The sequence below is a fragment of the Chanos chanos genome, chromosome 2, assembly GCF_902362185.1.
Source record: "Chanos chanos chromosome 2, fChaCha1.1, whole genome shotgun sequence".
Taxonomy (NCBI): domain Eukaryota; kingdom Metazoa; phylum Chordata; class Actinopteri; order Gonorynchiformes; family Chanidae; genus Chanos; species Chanos chanos.
This window is the reverse complement of record NC_044496.1, coordinates 51,780,821-51,798,867: the sequence shown is the minus strand read 5'-3', so window position 1 is coordinate 51,798,867 and position 18,047 is coordinate 51,780,821. Positions and strand designations below refer to the sequence as shown.

At 40.1% G+C, this 18,047-nt stretch overlaps 2 protein-coding genes across 3 annotated transcripts; one reads left to right on the top strand and one right to left on the bottom strand.

The window, feature by feature from the left end:
* Nucleotides 1-952: 952 nt before the first annotated feature.
* Nucleotides 953-6,441, bottom strand: gpx3 (glutathione peroxidase 3). The gene is made up of 5 exons (XM_030792362.1): nt 6,314-6,441; nt 2,731-2,881; nt 2,439-2,556; nt 1,835-1,934; nt 953-1,573 (listed from the first exon to the last, which is right to left on the bottom strand). Exons 1-5 carry the CDS (start codon nt 6,386-6,388, stop codon nt 1,361-1,363), a joined length of 657 nt encoding a protein of 218 aa, XP_030648222.1. The 5' UTR covers nt 6,389-6,441; the 3' UTR covers nt 953-1,360.
* Nucleotides 6,442-7,581: 1,140 nt separating this feature from the next.
* Nucleotides 7,582-14,738, top strand: dctn4 (dynactin 4). 2 transcript variants are annotated; one of them, XM_030766618.1, is made up of 14 exons: nt 7,582-7,716; nt 8,363-8,433; nt 8,580-8,758; nt 8,885-8,928; nt 9,192-9,299; nt 9,847-9,867; nt 10,989-11,062; nt 11,370-11,482; nt 11,783-11,892; nt 12,086-12,159; nt 12,272-12,326; nt 12,544-12,651; nt 13,248-13,345; nt 13,641-14,738. In XM_030766618.1, the coding sequence occupies exons 1-14, from the start codon at nt 7,582-7,584 to the stop codon at nt 13,852-13,854; spliced, it is 1,404 nt and encodes a 467-aa protein (XP_030622478.1). In that variant the 3' UTR covers nt 13,855-14,738. The 2 variants fall into 2 exon arrangements, with proteins under 2 accessions (XP_030622478.1, XP_030622477.1); XM_030766617.1 differs by lacking the exon at nt 9,847-9,867.
* The last annotated feature ends 3,309 nt before the right edge of the window (nt 14,739-18,047 follow it).

The following is an 18,047-nucleotide window of genomic DNA, read 5'->3' as shown; positions in this document are numbered from 1 at the left end:
ACAAAGAGATTAGCCTGAAAGACATATACACGCCACACGGTTAACCTGCAAGATGTTCTGGCAAATCATTTAGACCTCAGCTGAGTGGACTGATCTAATCTAACATTAGGGCAGAAATATTCATCAGATTCTTGTCATTTACTGACATCTAGTGGAATCAAGTGAGAATTGCGCATGTCTAATGCTGAAAACGTCCGATTGCATTAAATTCAATGCATTAAGCTGAAGGTAGATACAGAAGGAGTGTAGGCATATGGAATCAGATTTTCTAAAATTGTAAAAAAAAAAAACCCAATTAATCTGTTGTGCACATGGTGTGATATTTATCCTGTAAATACAAGCAAGTTTAGACTGATCTTTATAAAATATGTGGCTGAATTAAAACAACAACAACAACAACAACAACAAAAAAAAGGAACAAATTCCAGACAAGTGTGCTCCTGTTAAACTGTTTTGTTGGTTGGATTGCACTTTGAAGAGTATGCTTCATTAACTGGTGGCTGTGATTTGTAGTTTTTTTTTTTTTTTGTGCTTTCTGGAGTGATTTCTTCCTAGTTGGCAAAAGCACATCTTATGTTGACCTTTTGTATTTGATTAGCATAATAAATATAATATAAATGTCTTTACCTCTCACCGTTATCAGTCACTTACTTGAATAATATCATAAGATGCTATGAGTCATCCCTCTGGAGAAGATACTTTCGCTTTTCTTTCATAATTTCCCGGTATTTTAAATTCGTGGACTCATGTTCAGATAAAGCCACACGCACGGGAAAAACATATCCATAAAAGCTCGTGCATTTTTCAAAGTTTATTGCGGGTATGTCGAGTCAGATCCGGTTTGGAAACACTTGGTACTGCTCTAAAATGAATACTTTAAAAAAACCTGATCATGGGAGAACGTCGCCCCGAAAACACACATCTGACGATAAAAGAGGAATGAACCAAAATGTCACCTGGTCTTGCATTGAGTTCTTTATTGAAAGAGAATGCACACAGGCAGCAGCGGGCGTAGGCGGCGCGCTGGGAGGGCTGGCATGGCTCTATGGGGAAAGCAGGGCAGCCTGAATGCACTGAAAAGCTGCTCTGATCCATGGCCTCGGGTCAAACACCACAGCATCGCTGTTTTCAAGCCTGACCTTCACTAACATGCCAACTCTCCGTGTCAACCGTCACTACCCACCGCTACCAGTCTCACAGAGGATACAAAATACAGGACACGTGGCCTTTACTTTACTTTAAACTACTTTAAACATGTCTCTAATCTACTTTAGAAAGAAATGTCATAGTGTCAGGTTTGTATGACTTTATTAGAATATCCAAATGGACCCAAATGTTGTTTTTTCTGGTTGAATGCTGATTATTTCTTGGAATAAAGCTGCCGGAAGTATTTCAGGATGTCTGCTCGGACTTCGGAAACGTTCACCCTGGGAAACCACCGCATCACGGGTTTGCCATCCGGCCCGATCAGGAACTTCTCAAAGTTCCACTTTATATCACTGATCTTTAGTGGTTCCCAGAACAGTCGGTCGGCGGGATTCCCAAAGCTGTCTCCCACTGGTGGGCAGGCATTCTGTATGGTGGAGGACCAATAAAATAAGCACTGGCATATTACATACCACATTGGATGTCGTTGATTTGTCAACATAGCATTGTGTTTTTATAATAGATTTAGATTTTATGCCTTTAAAAGGTTACACTGTATGTCTACGTTGAATTAATGAACCATTTTGAAATTCTTCAGGATGACATCTGCCCTATGAAGCGCTTTTCACTGAAAAGTGACTGTTCAGTTTACACAACGTGCATAAAGCTTAAACGATGAACGACTTGCCTTGAGGAAAGTGAAAATACCCTGCTCATTTTCCCCATTCACGTCTGCCCTTTCGAAGAGCTGGAAGTTTGGAACAAAACCATTGCCCGGACGGACATATCTGCAAACGCAAGCGGGGTTTTAAACCTATTTCAAAGGCTGATTTGGATGAACATAAATGTGAACAACATACAGACGAAGACACACGACAAATGAAATACACATCCAAATAAATACCAGATAAATTTCAGCTATGGGATGAAATGGACAGTCTATAGGCCCAGACGCGTGCACTACAAAGTTGCCATTACCTAAGAAGAGTCTGACATATGATATGTGCAGTAATTATCTACTGATGATTGGTAAATATAACCTGCCCTTGAAGGAAAGACAGTATAGTCAAAGAGGTGCTTGGTCTTAGGTAGGTTGCATAACTCTTACATTTAAAGAAGGCTGCCGTATGGTTTCTTGATTAAGCCTCGCTGACTGATGGAGGTTAGCTATAGCGTGTTCCATCCCTCAGACTTATGATATAATCCAAAAATAATCAGCACTTTGCAGTGTATTTCATCATAGCTTGTCCTCTAAGCCTCTTAATGCTTAAATAAAGACCAAGAGTACTCACTTTAGAGAGGCCAGAATTTCATGATTTTCCCCAGGCTCCTGTTTCCCAAACTGGTTGCTGGGAAACCCAAGAATGGTGAAGCCATAATCCTTCAACTCATCGTGCAGTGCATTCAATTCTGTTTCATAGAACAAAAGCAAACAGCATTTCTTTGGGGTGAGAAAACCCAAGACTCTCTACAAGTAAAGCACCGAAACATTGCTTCTAAATGGTGAAAAGATACAAAACCGTGGGGAAAAATGACTGTCTTGTTCTGTGCATGTTTGTGCATCATTTTAAAAGAAACTCTTACCTAAATACTGGAATGTGAGTCCTCAGTAGGAGGCCACATTTACAACGAGGACAGTCTTCCCAGCATACTGACTGAAGTCAACGTACTGGCTTCCATTGAGAGTTTTTGCTCCGTACTTATGTAGGGAGCCATTTGTTGATGTGTAACACACCTGACAAAAATATACTTAGTTTAGTGCTTTAAAATGGTTAGATAAATGTCGTGGACAGGCTGGACAACCTATTATTTACAATGCGTTTGGTCTGTGTTTTACATATACAGGTTTGTTAGGTCATTCTTAATTCCTAATGAAACATAAGAAGGGAAATTGTCCTGTTAATACAAATTTTTTAAAAAAATAGCTCAATATATTAAATGACACAAATAACCTTTGGCTAGTATTACTTGTCGACGTTTGTTACGCAATGCCTCATGCTCTTAAATATACATGAGAAAAGAAAACACAGACAAAGTACACCCACATTAGCATTTTTCACACTTTGTTGCCTCAGACACGACTGCACTAATCAGGATTTTTAAAAGTCTGGCATGGTAGAACGGCCAACGCTAATGGATTTCAATATTACAGTGACAAATTTTCAACAGGACTAACATTAGAACACAGACTCGCTTGACGTTGTTTACCTTTTTTCATTAACCACTCCAGGTTAGCTTTGGAATGGTCTTAAAAGCCCTGCTCATCTAAATGAGAATTTCTGTCCTTGTAGCTTTCAAACATTAGGATATTCCTCAAGGACTAATCTGTATCTATGTATCTTTTTTTTCCCCTCTATCCTGACAAGTGTTCCGGTGCCTGCTAATTAAAAAAAAAATCCGTAACTCAAGGCCACCATTTCTTTGCTTTAGAACTAAAATGGTGCTCAGTCAGAATGTATTTGCTTTAGACAAACATTAAACTCAAATATTATTCATAGTCTTAATACAGAAAAGAAAGCCGTATGACATGAATACTAATTGTTCTATAATTCGTGGAAAATTATTTTGTTTACTTTGTTTAATCACGCATCACATGTTTTAGAGAAAATAATTTACATGAAATATTTTCAAGCCAAAATATCTGTGCATTACAAGCTCATTTGAGTCTTTGGTAACTGTGTTGCAGCCTTCCATTTTTTCCTGTTTTACAAGGATGTGGAACTGAGATAACATGAAAAAACCATTTGTCATCCAGTACTAAAGGAAAGAACCGGAACTTATGGAGGAAGGACGACAAAAAGTTGTTGGCTTTTACGTGTCAGGACATTGTTATAGATAATTTTTAAAAAAAACATGAAGATAATTTGTGCAATGGGGTCAATGATAAGGAGATTTAAATTTAAATTTAAAACCACTGGAACATATTGTATTCTAGTTAAATGATACATATACATCTTGTTCCCATTCTCAGTGAAACAAACGATTTGTCAGTTAAGAAAAATCCAGGGGCCTTGGCTAGGGAAGTACAGCTTGGCTGTGTTACACCCATGAAGTCTCCAAATCTACAGACAGATATCATTCTGGCGGTAGGCTTTTTTGGATGGCTGCCAAGGCAACCAGCAAAAACAAGAATCATACATGAGCAGATGAACAGTGGAACTTTTTTTTTGGTATTGCATCCCTCTTCCACCCTAGTCTGGTAGCAACCAATTGTATTTTTATATTTCAATTCCCTGTTGCTTGCCCCCACACTGGTGAGGGAGAGCATATACTTTCAGACGCCCTCCTCTGATACACGCAGAGTGGCTGACCTTTTATTTGCACCAAACCGGAGGCTTTTTCTGGGAGGCCATAATGTGTGCAAAGGTTTACACTATGCTCTCCAGATCTGCCCACCACTAATCTGGCTACCCAGCTGAACAGTGGGAGTTATTATTGCAGTGATGGGAAGACAATTCCCCAGAAGCTTCTCACCTGTGAATACCACCAACTGCTTTCATGTGAGTACCTGGACAAGATGGCTGACAGCAGAACTTTAACAGGGACCACACGAGTCCGATTTGGCATCAGAAGAAGGGCACTTGTATTTAAAAGAGGCCCATGCTGAGAGTGAAACGTATTAGTGGATCCGTGATGTTGGCTCTGCTTTAGGTCAGTGACATCACAAATTCAAAATGCCAGGACATTTTGCCAAAAAACAGGTTGTCTCTGCCATGAGCCTGAGGTTTGGTGAAATATTGATCTTCCAGCAGGCAAATGACCCTTTGTACACGTCAAAATCCACATTAAAGGTTAATTGACCATAAATCAATATTTTGCAATGGCATGAGTCTGTTTCAAAGTGGAGAGGATGGTTCCCAAAACAAGATTGAAAGATATCAAGGATCTGGAAAGAATCCATGGAATATTACGGAAAAACATATTATTCCATGGTGATTGTGCGCAAAGTACTGAACACAGGGGTCCCTTTTTGGAAATGAGTTCATTATTTGAGAAATGTGTGAATTTGGATGTGTAATTACAGCTCAAAACTGCTGTTGTTTTGATGCATTTTTTTCTCCCTTTTTCAAGGTTATCGGTTATTTTGGGGATATCTGACAGTGCATAGAATTCCAAATACTTCCAGAAACCTCTTAGTAGTTTCTCTAAACAACCATCTTCTTTCTAACCCACTCTGGAGAGATTTTTTTAAATAGAGTCCCACACTTCTGTGTTGTCATTGTGACCATAAAGGCATTTTCAACGTCTCTTCCGAGCTTTTTGTGGTGTGGTTGAGTTTTTGCTTTGAAATATACTATCCAGCAAATCACATGATCAGTTCACTACAACAATGACAAATCAGTACTCAAATATTGCCTGCTCGTTTTTATTTTTGAATATATTTATTGACGTGATCTTGATTATATTCTTCAGTGAGTTGTATACCGTTTAACTATGTAGTATACATAAGGCAACAAAATGTGAAGCTCTTCGAATGTAAACTTCCCTTTGACTCTGAACGTATCAATAGTGTTGACCGACTGCTTACTTTAGGAAACATTTATCTCTCATTCTTCAACAACATCTTTGTTCCCAAGGTTAAATATCTGGCAAAGGTTTGGTGTATTTGTAAAGTCATTTGACTTTCAAAAGATATGTGGGATGGTGAGGACGCTAATACAAATATTTACTCTTAGGTTATGTTGTAGTCTGCTGGTTAGTGTAATTTTATCTCCCTGGAAAACATAGAACCTACGTGCCAGTTCACTGCTAACATTTCCTCTCTCTCTTTTTCTATCCATTATTTTTTTATATGAGCGGTTACCGTGGAAACCTTCAGCTCTGCACCTGCCACTGATTAATCGCTTAATACCGTTTCTTTTTTCACCAAATCAAACGCAGATTTGCACTTTTCAGGAACTGATAAATCAATACATTTTCTAAATCTATACCTTGAGATAGATTCCAGCGGTTTCTGCTGTCAACTACATAGCCTAATTGCTGAAAATCAAGTGCACAGGTTGGACATATGTCGAATACTATCTGTTAAGTTTTACCTAAACACTTCGAGCTATTTTTCGCTTTTTATTTAGCTGTTTTACGAGACGGCTTTCTGACCAATTATTCCCTTTTGAATTGAACGGTCCTAAAAGCGATTATTGTAGTAAATATGTAGACATTCGCGTACCTGGGAATTTGATCCTCCATTACACTGCTGGATCAAACCCACTGTCACCAGAACAGAGATCCAGAGGCTTCCCATTGGGACCGGTCCGCTCCTTTGGGCTTCAGAAAGTCATCTGGCTGATGTGTCCCTCCTCTTTTATTATGCTTCCAGTTCCATCAAATGAGAGGAAAGTGACGCACGTTTCATCTCTGCCCACTTACAATAGTGACCATCACCATCCACTGTTGTTGGACACAATATGACAGTGGCATGATGACCTACATGAAGTCATGTGCCTCTTTCTGTAAAGGGGTATCTTACTGCTTTCCTTTCTTTTATATACTGTGATATGCAGATCAAGGGGAAATCAATTTAACGCGCACAAATGAGTACGGGCTGATTTAGCTTAAATATATTCTATAATAATTCATCTGAAATCTTTAACCTGAAAAATTTAGGAACAGGTAAACAAACGTGTAACACTAATACTCTGTCCAAATGTTCTGTATGCTTTGTGTTTTTTGTGTTGTGACAGAAGATATTTGTGTTGGCAACCCCTCTGTGACTCATCAGTAACACTGATAACCGAAGGAGGAGGGCGGAGAGTAGTTTTTTGTTTGTGCTCATCGGCCATAGTTCGCCTTTTTCTTCAGAACAAGAGGCCTATTCAAAACTTTAATGGAAACACTGTTGGTCTACTGGTTAAGAAAAACTTGATGCACAGAGAAGCAAAAAGACTCTTGCCTGTTGTTTCTAGACAATGTGGCCAAGAATCACACTAGTTTACCTGCATCAGATAAGCTCCCTGCACAAATTGGCAATCCAGCAAGACTAATGGCCCATTAGATAAAAATAATGTAGTGTGCACTCCGTATTAGAAAACAGCTACGTCGTTTTAGAACGGATGCAGCCTACTAGTTAATTTAAATATGCAAAACCAAAAATTATTTATAAGACAACATAAGAAATGTACCCGACAATTTTGTGAACTGTTGAACACTGAAAGAGTTGGGAAGGTATAGAGAAAACAATCACATACAGTTTCAGCCTGTATCAGTGACAAGACTCCCAGAGCATGCCGAAAAAATAATCACTGGCACATTAATTTTATACAGTTTAATTGAACAGTAATAAAAATCCTTATAATATACTTTGTCTGAAACGAGCGTCACAAAAAACACTCACTCGTGTTTTAAGGGGGCAGTGTTGAGTCAAAAGGGGATGAAAGCCACACAGGGGAGTGACGCTGCATTACGTGATGCAGTGCTGTCATTCTCTGAAGAACAGAGATGGCGTCCCTATTGCAGCCAGACAGGGTAGTCTATCTTGTTCGTGGTGAGAAAAAGATTCGTGCTCCCTTATCTCAGCTGTATTTCTGCAGGTACTGCAGTGAGCTACGATCGCTAGAATGTGTGTCACACGAGGTAAGCGATGTAGATTGTGATCATCTATTTTGCAGGCGACTGTGTTAGCCAGTTAGCTTATATGCTAACTAAAGATAGCTTCCAGTTGAACACAAACGACTTTACCTTCCCAGCAACACCCGATGAGTAAACACTGCAATAAAACTCTTTGTTAAGCTGTGGATCAGCCAGTATTGATGCTGGAAATCCGCTGTCCAGTCGGCTGTATGAACTGTCTCTTTACATCAGTCCAGCCTAATAGTATGGGCACAGTTAGAAAGCGCTTAGCTAGCCAGGATAGCTCAAGCTAACGAGTTAGCCAGCAAGCAAAACAAGTTGGAACTAAGTACGGCTGTCGTTATGATTCGGGGTTTTATCAAGCCAGTTGTCGTTACTTATTTTCTTCGTAGTAACTAGAAAACTTGTGTCGCCTGAACAACAGTTCGCAGCCCAATCCTAAAGGTTGCGAAGCAATGAGATTAAATTGTCTGTGGTTCAGGCATCACCACCACACCCCAACACGACTAGTTTAACTACTGTAGTAATTTAACGTTGCTGTATAATCTGTACTTTGACGTTATCCTCAATGAGCAGGAGCGTGACGGTTAAATTTCAGTAAAGGACGTTTACAGATTGGAAATCATATTAAAGTTTCATTTGATTTCAGGTCGACTCCCACTACTGCCCAAGCTGCTTGGAAAATATGCCATCAGCAGAGGCGAAGCTGAAAAAAAATAGGTACATTTTATGCACTTACAAACATCAGTCTTCTCCTGAGTGAAACATTCACACGCTTTTAAAATGTTACAGTTACACCTACTTTAGTATCTCTTTCTTTCATGTGCATTACCATCTGTTTTTTAATCATTATGTCTTTGTTTAAGGTGTGCAAACTGCTTCGATTGTCCATGTTGCATGCACACCTTGTCCACACGTGCAACCAATATCCCTTCCCCTTTACCTGATGATCCAACAAAAACGGCCATGAAGAAGGCATACTATCTCGCCTGTGGATTCTGTCGTTGGACTTCACGAGATGTTGGCATGGCCGACAAGTCAGTGGGTACGCATCCCCTTCGTCGTATCAGTTCAGTTATGTTTTTAAAATAATTTCCCCTTTCTATATTTCCTTTGTGAGGCTGTTTCTTTTATTATCGTTTATTAAAATGTTCTGGTTTCTGTATCCAAGCCAGCGGAGGATGGCAGGAACCTGAGAATCCCCATACTCAACGGGTAAGTGTAAAATAATGCTTTTTAAGGGTTTGGTCGAGAAAAAAACGATACATTTTGTGTTAGACGGTGGGGTATTCCTCTGTTGTTGATGCCAACTGATCTTTGATGACACTGTTTCAAACAGTTGTGTAAGCGGCATGCTTAAAGTAGCATGTGAAACCTGCCTATATTTGAATATGTTCAAATCAACTGTTGCAGTTAAAACTGTAAATCGTCACGTAGACAAGTGTGAGAATTAAGAAGAGAGATTTTGCTCTTTACAGATCAACAAACTGATCGAGTATTACCAGCAGCTGGCCCAGAGGGAGAAGCTGGAGAGGGACCGAAAGAAGCTGGCCAGAAGACGCCCTTTCATGCCTCAGGCTTTCTCGGTACACGCTCTATGTCCTCAGGGGAAACCAGTGCACAAACATTAAAATCCTCTCTTATGGCAATGCCTCGCCATCTCTAGGTTGATTCAAAGTCGCTAACTTTGCTTCTATGACTTCATCGCAAAGTTTCACCTCGCAAACCCTTTATTAAAAGAAGAAGGGTGCATGATATCACCTTGGAAACCAGCTCCCTCAAAACACCGCACTTCTTATATACTTTATGATTGGTTATTAACTGCACTTATTACAGGGTATGAAATTGACATTTTAGTGGTATTAAAAATGTCTCTTACATAATTTTGCCTTGGTTTCATATAATAAACTGAAGACGTTAATATCTAACCCTGTAATAATTTAAGCCTGGGTTAAGTTACACTTCTGAAAGCTTGATTATTCCCTGCTGTTGCTTGACTTAATAACTGAAGCATTTCTTGTGTTGCTAAAACTATCACTAAATGTTTGCTTGATTACTTTGATTTCACCTGATTCTTTCTCTCTCCCTTTTTCTTTGCTTGTGCACGCTGATATTTTGGTTTTTCACCCACAGCAACACACTATTCATGTGGTGGTGAGTGGTATTTTTCACAATTATGATAGTGACACCGTACTTTCAGTGCCTTGAGTTAAAACAGACCTTGTTTTCTCTCTACCCCCAGTCGTAAATTCTCCGTGTCTGGTCCGTTACTAAAGTGAGCTTGTTGATCACGAGTGTCTTCATCACCATTGAAAATGTCCTGTTCAGTTTGACCCTTTGTGTTAAGATAGAGGGGAAATGTGGAAGATACTACATTTCGAGGCAGCTTGAGTTTGCATGTTATCTGTTGTTGTAAGACTGAATGAGATTCAAGGGTGATTTGAAAAAGCTGTTTCATTTTTCATTTCAAATCACATTTCAGTTTCTAACAAGCATTAAACGTGCCTAATTTTCCTTTCAGCTTAATGCTATTTCTTAAGTTATACTGAAATTCGTTATGATTTTCCCAATTACAAAAATAATGAGATTCTCAGAAAATAGCAGAAAAAAAAGTAGGTAGGCGTATCATTATTATTCCAGCACAAATATTAATTTGTATACAGAATTTTGAAGAGCATTGTATGCTTTTAATAATTGCTTGTGGTTCACGCACACATTTTTTTTTCAAACCCTGACCCATTAGCAGTTCCACAGCTGTGCAGTGTATTTCCATTACTGAAGAGAAAGGGAATAGTGGATTGCAAATTGTAGCCAGTGATATTGCCGATAGGATATGTATGTGCCTTGAAATAAAGGCAGTGGAATCTGGTATGTGAAATTGCAAGGAACAACACTGGCTTTAATTGTGTAGCCGAAAATGCAGCTGGCAAGAGATCCAATATAAATGAGTCAGGGCATTTGCATATTAAAGAAATATTAACGGTCCACAGCAGAGGTAGAAATGTATGGATTATTATTTTCTTGCCTACTTTCAGTTCAGACTTAAGTTTAATGAACTTTTTGTTATGCTTGTTATCGTTTAACAGGTCTGGTATCAGTATGAACATTAATGGTAATTCAAACTGCTTGAGCTTGTTTCTTAGATTAACGTTCCACGCAGAGTCTCATTTATACAAGTGACGAGACAAGCTAATTCTTGTGTCTTTTTTAAACCCTCGAGCGTATCCCCTTTTAGTTCTAGATTATTAATGTCATGCTGCTTTAATGTCTCAAAGGAAAAGTACGGCCTGGGCACTAGGCTGCACCGCCAGAGGCCCGGAGCTCCCATCACCAGCCTGTATGGACTCTCGTAAGTTCACGGTCCTCTCTGTTCCAAACCTAATAACACTCAGTCAAAATGAACACGCCAGTCTTTAGTATCAGCTGATATGATCATATTCTACCGTCTCATGCCTTTGTCTATGACTCGCACAGACGAACCTGTGCGTTCATATGTTTTTTTTTTGGATAAGTTTGTCCTTTATTAAAATGTAATGGAAAATTACCGACTTGTGTCTTAGATGTTGTTGAGTCTGTACAGTTTGCACAGTGGGTGTGAAGGCATCTGGAGTAAAATGTGTGTGTGTGTGTGTGTGTTTGTGTGTGTGTGTGTGTAGCCTGAAGGAAGGTGAGGACCAGAAGGAGGTAAACATCGAGCCAGCCCTGGCGCTGGATGAGGTGGAGCCTTTGCCTGAGGACTTTTACACCCGACCAGTCAACTTACCCGAAGGTACTCCTGCCATGACCACCCACCACTTACCACACAGTAGCCTGAAATACACAGCCTTTCAATTACATGCACACCAACTAGTGTGTGTGTGTGTGTGTGTGTGTGTGTGTGTGTGTGTATATTTATCATGCCAACTCCTGACCTAAAACCTAGGAATTCAGGAATGAATGTCTCAACACTGCCTTGTTTCTTTCTTTGAATGTGCGAGTCTGGTCACAGGATGACATGCAGTCGTCTGTGTGGGGAAGTCATTTTTGGAGTGAATGTCTGCGTATAATACGGTTCTGTTCTCTTATTCAGTTACCACCCTTCGCCAGAGGCTGCTCCAGCCAGACTTCCAGCCGGCAGGAGCTTCACAGCTGCACCCCAGACATAAGCACCTCTTGATGAAACGTTCGCTGCGCTGTAGGGTTAGTACACCCCCTGAAGCACTCCTCTCTCTCGTCCACAAAACACGCACCATGTGGTTTAAAGAGAAATCCGTAAAGGAATCAGCCATGTATGGAGTCGAGCTGATAATACGAATGAATGAACACTTTTGATAAGTGATCCCATTATTTATTTATTTGTTTGTTTGTTTGTTTATTTATTTATTTATTTTAGAAATGTGAGCACAATCTGAGCAAGCCTGAATTCAATCCAACTTCTATTAAATTCAAAATCCAGCTTGTGGCAGTGTAAGTACTATGTTGTCTGTGTGCTCTCACCCTGAAATACAATGATTCTAATACAGCTGTTTATATGTCCTTTTGTTAACCTTTAACTGATGTTGTTAATTATGACGTGCAGGAGTTACATCCCCGAAGTGAGAATAATGTCCATTCCAAACCTGCGCCACATGAAGGCAAGTATTCATCTGAGATAAGAGTCTCTGATAAAACAGATTTAACACGCAATGTTCAGGGATCTCGGATGAGTGCCTCGCACTTTGGATGACAGTACTTCAGTTGATCCCCTGAAAATCCTCACTCTTGTATCAACGCTAAAGTGGTTTTTTTTTTTTTTTTTTTTTTTTTTATGGATGTTAGTAGGTAATTTTCATATTTTCTCCTTCTTTATAGGAGAGTCAAGTGCTGCTGACCCTGACTAATCCAGTAGAGAACATTACCCATGTTACCCTGGTTCCCTGTGAGGAAGGAGATCCTGATGATGTCAACAGCACTGCTAAGGTACAAGACCGATTCTCTGTTGTGGCATCTCTCATCCAAACAAAACTGCCAGGCAAACCCATTTGGCTTAAACGTGTGCCCATTTTCACGAAACATAATGTAGATCCGGTTCCTGTCTCTCATGGGTTCCTTAGTACAAAATGGGTACAAATGCTTCTTACTGAATGAATTGCAGAGCTGAATAGCTTTACAAAGACAACAGCTGCTCGGATGAGGCTTGAGCATGATGCTTGAGAAAAACCGTTCTAGACTGACTTCAGCCCAAATAAGCGTTACGCTGTAGCTCATGCATGCTAAAACAAATATTGAGTTCCATTTCCAGACAGAGACTGTTTATTTTGAGAGAGACCATTTGAAGGGAAATGAGGTGCTTAAGAGTGTCACATCGGGACATCGCCCATTTACCGCCAGCAGGACAACATTAGGATAATTGAACTACGAAGCATTACGCTCACTTAGACTCCGCTGTTTCATTAGGAAACACATGTAAATAACCGAATTAGAAATGCACCAGACAAAAGCCTTTTGCATAAATGTGATTATTGCGCGAGTCGGTGACCCGTGCGTTATGTGTGGTGTTTGCTGTGTCGACGCAGGTGTTGTTGCCCACTAAGGAGCTGATCTTGGCCGGCAAAGACGCAGCGGCTGAGTACGATGAGCTGGCGGAGCCTCAGGACTTCCAGGACGACCCAGAGTAAGACAAATGGCTTTTGACAATGTGTGTTCCCAACTGTGAGGGTCAGTGTCTCAGGCATCAAGTCAGTGTGGAAAAACCCATTCTGTATCACTTTTTTTTTTTTTTCCACTCCCCCTCAGCTGTCTGAAAGAGTTAGTAAGTGACTGGCAGACACTCAGCGTCACCGTTTTCACATCTGACCGTGTCGACGGATAGGGCGTGCAGACAGTCGAACGCTTTGAACGTGAATGTCATTACAGTTTATCTACCTCATCCAAACCATACTCATGCCAAACGTATCTCCTGCCTGCAGCGTCGTTGCCTTCAGGAAGTCCAACAAGATTGGCTTCTTCATCAAAGTGATCCCGCAGCGTGAAGACGGCGATGTCACCGTGACCTTCAAGATCCGTCACGACTTCCGTAATCTGGCCGCTCCCATACGTCCAGGCGAGGAGGGGGAGCCCCCTAGTGAGACCATCTGGCTCACACACCATGTGGAGCTCAGCCTCGGCCCACTGGCTCCCTGAGAGCGTTTCGCACCCATTCCGCCACATTCAGAACCCAAACACACACACACACGCACACGCAGATACAGAGACAGAGACAGACGCTTGTACTCTCATAAACCATGTACATACGAGTAAATTTGACGATTGTTGTCTGGCATTTATCGTGGAACTCCTTCTATCTTTTAACGGTTTGTCACATTTGCATAGAAACACACTTAGACATGGCTATTTGTACCACATAAACACACACACACACACACATCCTCAATGTTAACTTTCCTGCATATCGACACGTAGTGCTTCATAGAGCTAATGGAGAGTTCCTAAACTACACGACTCACATACGCTCACAAGGTCTGGTCTCAAAATCACTCACTGCTATGTGAAGCTGGATGTAAATCTTAAAGAACACATCTCGCATTGGCGTGATTGTCCTCTCACACACACACTACACCTAGAACTGTTCCATAAAGCTCTTTTGCTTCTCAGTGCAACACGCACACTGTCCCTCATCACAACTCACAATTATTTATCTGCATGTGGTTGCCTTTTACCTGTTAATGTTGCTTTTTTTTTTTAATCCTGTGCAGAGGCTTATTCTTCATAGGCCAGGTGTCAATGAAGGCTTTAGATTGCTATTTTGCTATTGTACCGATTCAGTGTTTTATTGGCAGTCTCTAAGAGTAGTAAGACTTTTACGAAGTCCAGAACAGAGTATAGATGTTGTGAAACAAACTTGTAAATGTAAAGAGAACTCATTACGCTGGTAAAATAGGTATTTAAGACACTAAATGCGAGAAAACATATATGTTTTGGAGCCTTTGTGAGCATTCTGAGATTTGTGGAAATAAAAAGGCCTTAAACATGGTTAACCAGTACTAGCCAATAAAATAATATGCTTAACATCGCAACCTGTCTGCAGTTTCTTTAACACGTCATACAATGCCCAGTGCGGAGTTTTGCTTTGTAAAACAACATTCACTGCAAGCAGTGTATATTTGAACTTCTTGTTCGGTTTTATAATATTTGCCTGTAGGTGGCAGTGTTGGGTCGCGTGTTTATGCGTACGGCCTCTGCTGCCAGTGAAATGAAAAGTATTTCAAAGAGACGAAAACATCCCCACTAAGTGTATGTACTCTTCTCGTGGCAATACATTGTTCACATTACTAATAACGAGGGACGTTGCATGCTAATTTCTTAACATAAAAAACAGTTCTGTTTGCCTGTTCAACCTGTAATGAAACTGTCAGCAGCATTCATTTCAACACCGTGAGGAGGAAGCCGCATGACATCATACTCAACCATTTTAAACAAACTTAACTTTGAAGCAAGAGAGGAGGAGGATCACAGCAAATATCCTCATCAGTCCTGGGATCTTTGTTTAAAGTTGTTTAAAAAGGAAGGTCCGTTTTCTTTCTTTCTTTTTTTTTTTAAACTGTTGATCTGATCATGGTTATTCAAGGGATGGCTATTCTCGGTAATAGCTTCAAGACCTGAGGGGATGTGTTGTTGACTTTGGCACGGTGCGAGTACACGCATTAAATGATGACCATGTGGAAATCTGGACTTTTTTATTGTGTATTTTTAGAAAAGCATATGGGAACAGTTTTTGCAGTGTTTTTCAGATATTCATCATCAAAATATGCCTTCATGAAAAAGGAAACAGAATTTGCCATCTATTTTCTTATGTCTAATATATGCATCTGTTTAATGTAGTAAGAAAAGATGTCCTATGGCTTAATTTTTCTTGACCGGTGTGGTGTAAAATTAAACCACTGAGATCTATATGAAATCCACCGCTCCAGACGGTAACGGAAAAGTAAAGCCAGGCTCCAGGGCCTTTGCCATTTCGAACTGATGAGATCGCTAATTTACATGGGAAAAGTCACTTTGAATATTTTTGCTCAAGCGAAAGAACAAACGTTTTCAAAGCTGCTTTTTCCGAACTCTTTGGCGTCTGTTATAGAAAACGTCGTAATTGTTTGGCCTCTACTAAGCTTGGAATGAAACAGAGTTTGTAAACCAAGGACTTCAAAGTCTTTGTAGTTGTGCTAGGCCCATGCAGTGAGTGGAAGTTTACACATTTTCGTATGGATGATTAATTGAAACTCATTCTAACATTATTTCGCCCACATCTGGCACGTGCTTCCAAGTGTTCTTTTAACTTGCTAAATACCGTCTTTCACTCTGTGTTACAGCAATGTGAAATTATTTAAAATAGAGAGAAGACTAAATCCTACGTAGAATACTAGTTTTGTGATGTATAAAACGTGTAGTTGACACTGAGACCAGACATACACAATACAGCACACCAACAACAGCTGCGCTCCAAAGCCCCGCTAGTTCTTTTCTGTTTGTAACATCTTTGCGTTATTTATGACCTCATCGAAAGTGTTGATGTATAACGTACCAGGGCAGTTTTTCCAACACTTTATTTAAGTCTGTTGAGGATAAAAGTGCACCTGTCTTTATAACAGACCCTGTATACGTGTGTGTACACAACGTGCTGCTTCACCACGGCCTGTTATGCGTGCTTAGCTCAGACACTGGTCATTCTCTATGGAATATTAGCCATCTTGGGCATTTCCCTGTACCACTATTCGACTTATGCTCAGTCTTAGATTCAGTTAACACCCGGCAGACTGGCTTTATTGTTATTTCAGCCATATACAGCTTGTACACAGTGAGATGAAGCAACGTTCCTCCAGGACCATGGTGCTACACAGAACAACACAGAGCCACATGAGACTACACAGACCTACACAAGCCTACTACATAAAGTGCACATATGCAAACATGTACAAACAGCACAAGACCGTGCAAAAATGACTAAGACACTGCAAGATTACTAGTTGTGCAAAAAAAAATAAATATATATATAACAATATGTGCTTGAAGCTCCTCACATTCATATACTGAGATTTTTCCGGGTGATTTGAGAAATCGGTGTCTCATCGTATGTGTTTGCTCAGTGACACATTCTGCGCACATCTAGTGTCTCAGGCTGTGCTCTTACTCTGCGAAGTGTGAAAGTCATGGGGTGATTTCGCGTGCACACGTAAGGCAAAGCGGAATTACCTCTCATTCCATTTTCCAGCACGAAATGAGGTTGTCATTTATTTGATGTTTTCCACTTGCTGGAGTCTGATCAAGAATTGGAGGAAATATAGCCTCCTCTGTAACTATGGGGATTATAGCTTCAGCTTTGACAGATCCCAATGGCTTTATTGTGCAAAAACAGAAAAGGCGGTTATATAAAGACTGACAAAGTGGTGTTCCAGTGATGCTTGTGGTCTTGATGATTTTTTTAAGCCAAAAAAAAAAAAATCACACAAATGCATTTTTCTCTTTATTTTCTAGCGTTTCTGAAATTCTCATTCGGTTTTATTGTTGGCTAGAGTACATGAAAGATTCGTTATTAAATTGCAGGCTGACATATTATTTGATCCCTTCAGTGTGATTTTATCCAAAAGCCCGTTGAAGATTGTAAGTCACCGTATAGCCGAGAAGCATTGAGATACGACACGGAAATGAATCTTTTTAGCTAGTATATCTGTATTGGAGCCCTGTGTTATCTCATAGATGCTGTGGTTATTGGTGCAGTCTAGTCATGCCTTGCTCTGTGCGAGTGGACTAACATGTACACGCATATGGTATGTTTTAACTATTATGGTTATATATCAGACCTGTCACATGGTTAACTGATATGCCCTCTGTGCTCCTGAGCGGAGTCTATGTGCTCTGTCACATTCTGAGCAAAGCTGAAGCCAACAACATTCACACTCTGTGTTACGATCATTAGCACTATGCAAACGTTCATAAATAATGTCAAAAACAATAAATAAGTTGTTGCTGTTATGACCCACTGGTGTCCGTTAAGGCCTTTTGCTGCCATTGACATACATATACGAAGGCTCGCGGAGCAGTTTTACTTTAAATAGATATGAAATTCTATAGGGATTGTGACAGGTGTATTTCTTCATAGAACTGTAATGTCTTATACTTTTCGACGCCTGATGTTATGACAAATCTGTGTTTGAGAGCCAGAGATATAGAAGGTGTCAAAAAGTAGGTACATGATTTTTTTAACCATTGTTGTGGTTGAGCTTATTGAAAGTGAGAGGGAGACAACCCGATTAATGACTGCATTCATTCTCTGTTCACCAGACCATCATCTGGCTAATTACAGGTAATGGATGATGTCTACACAG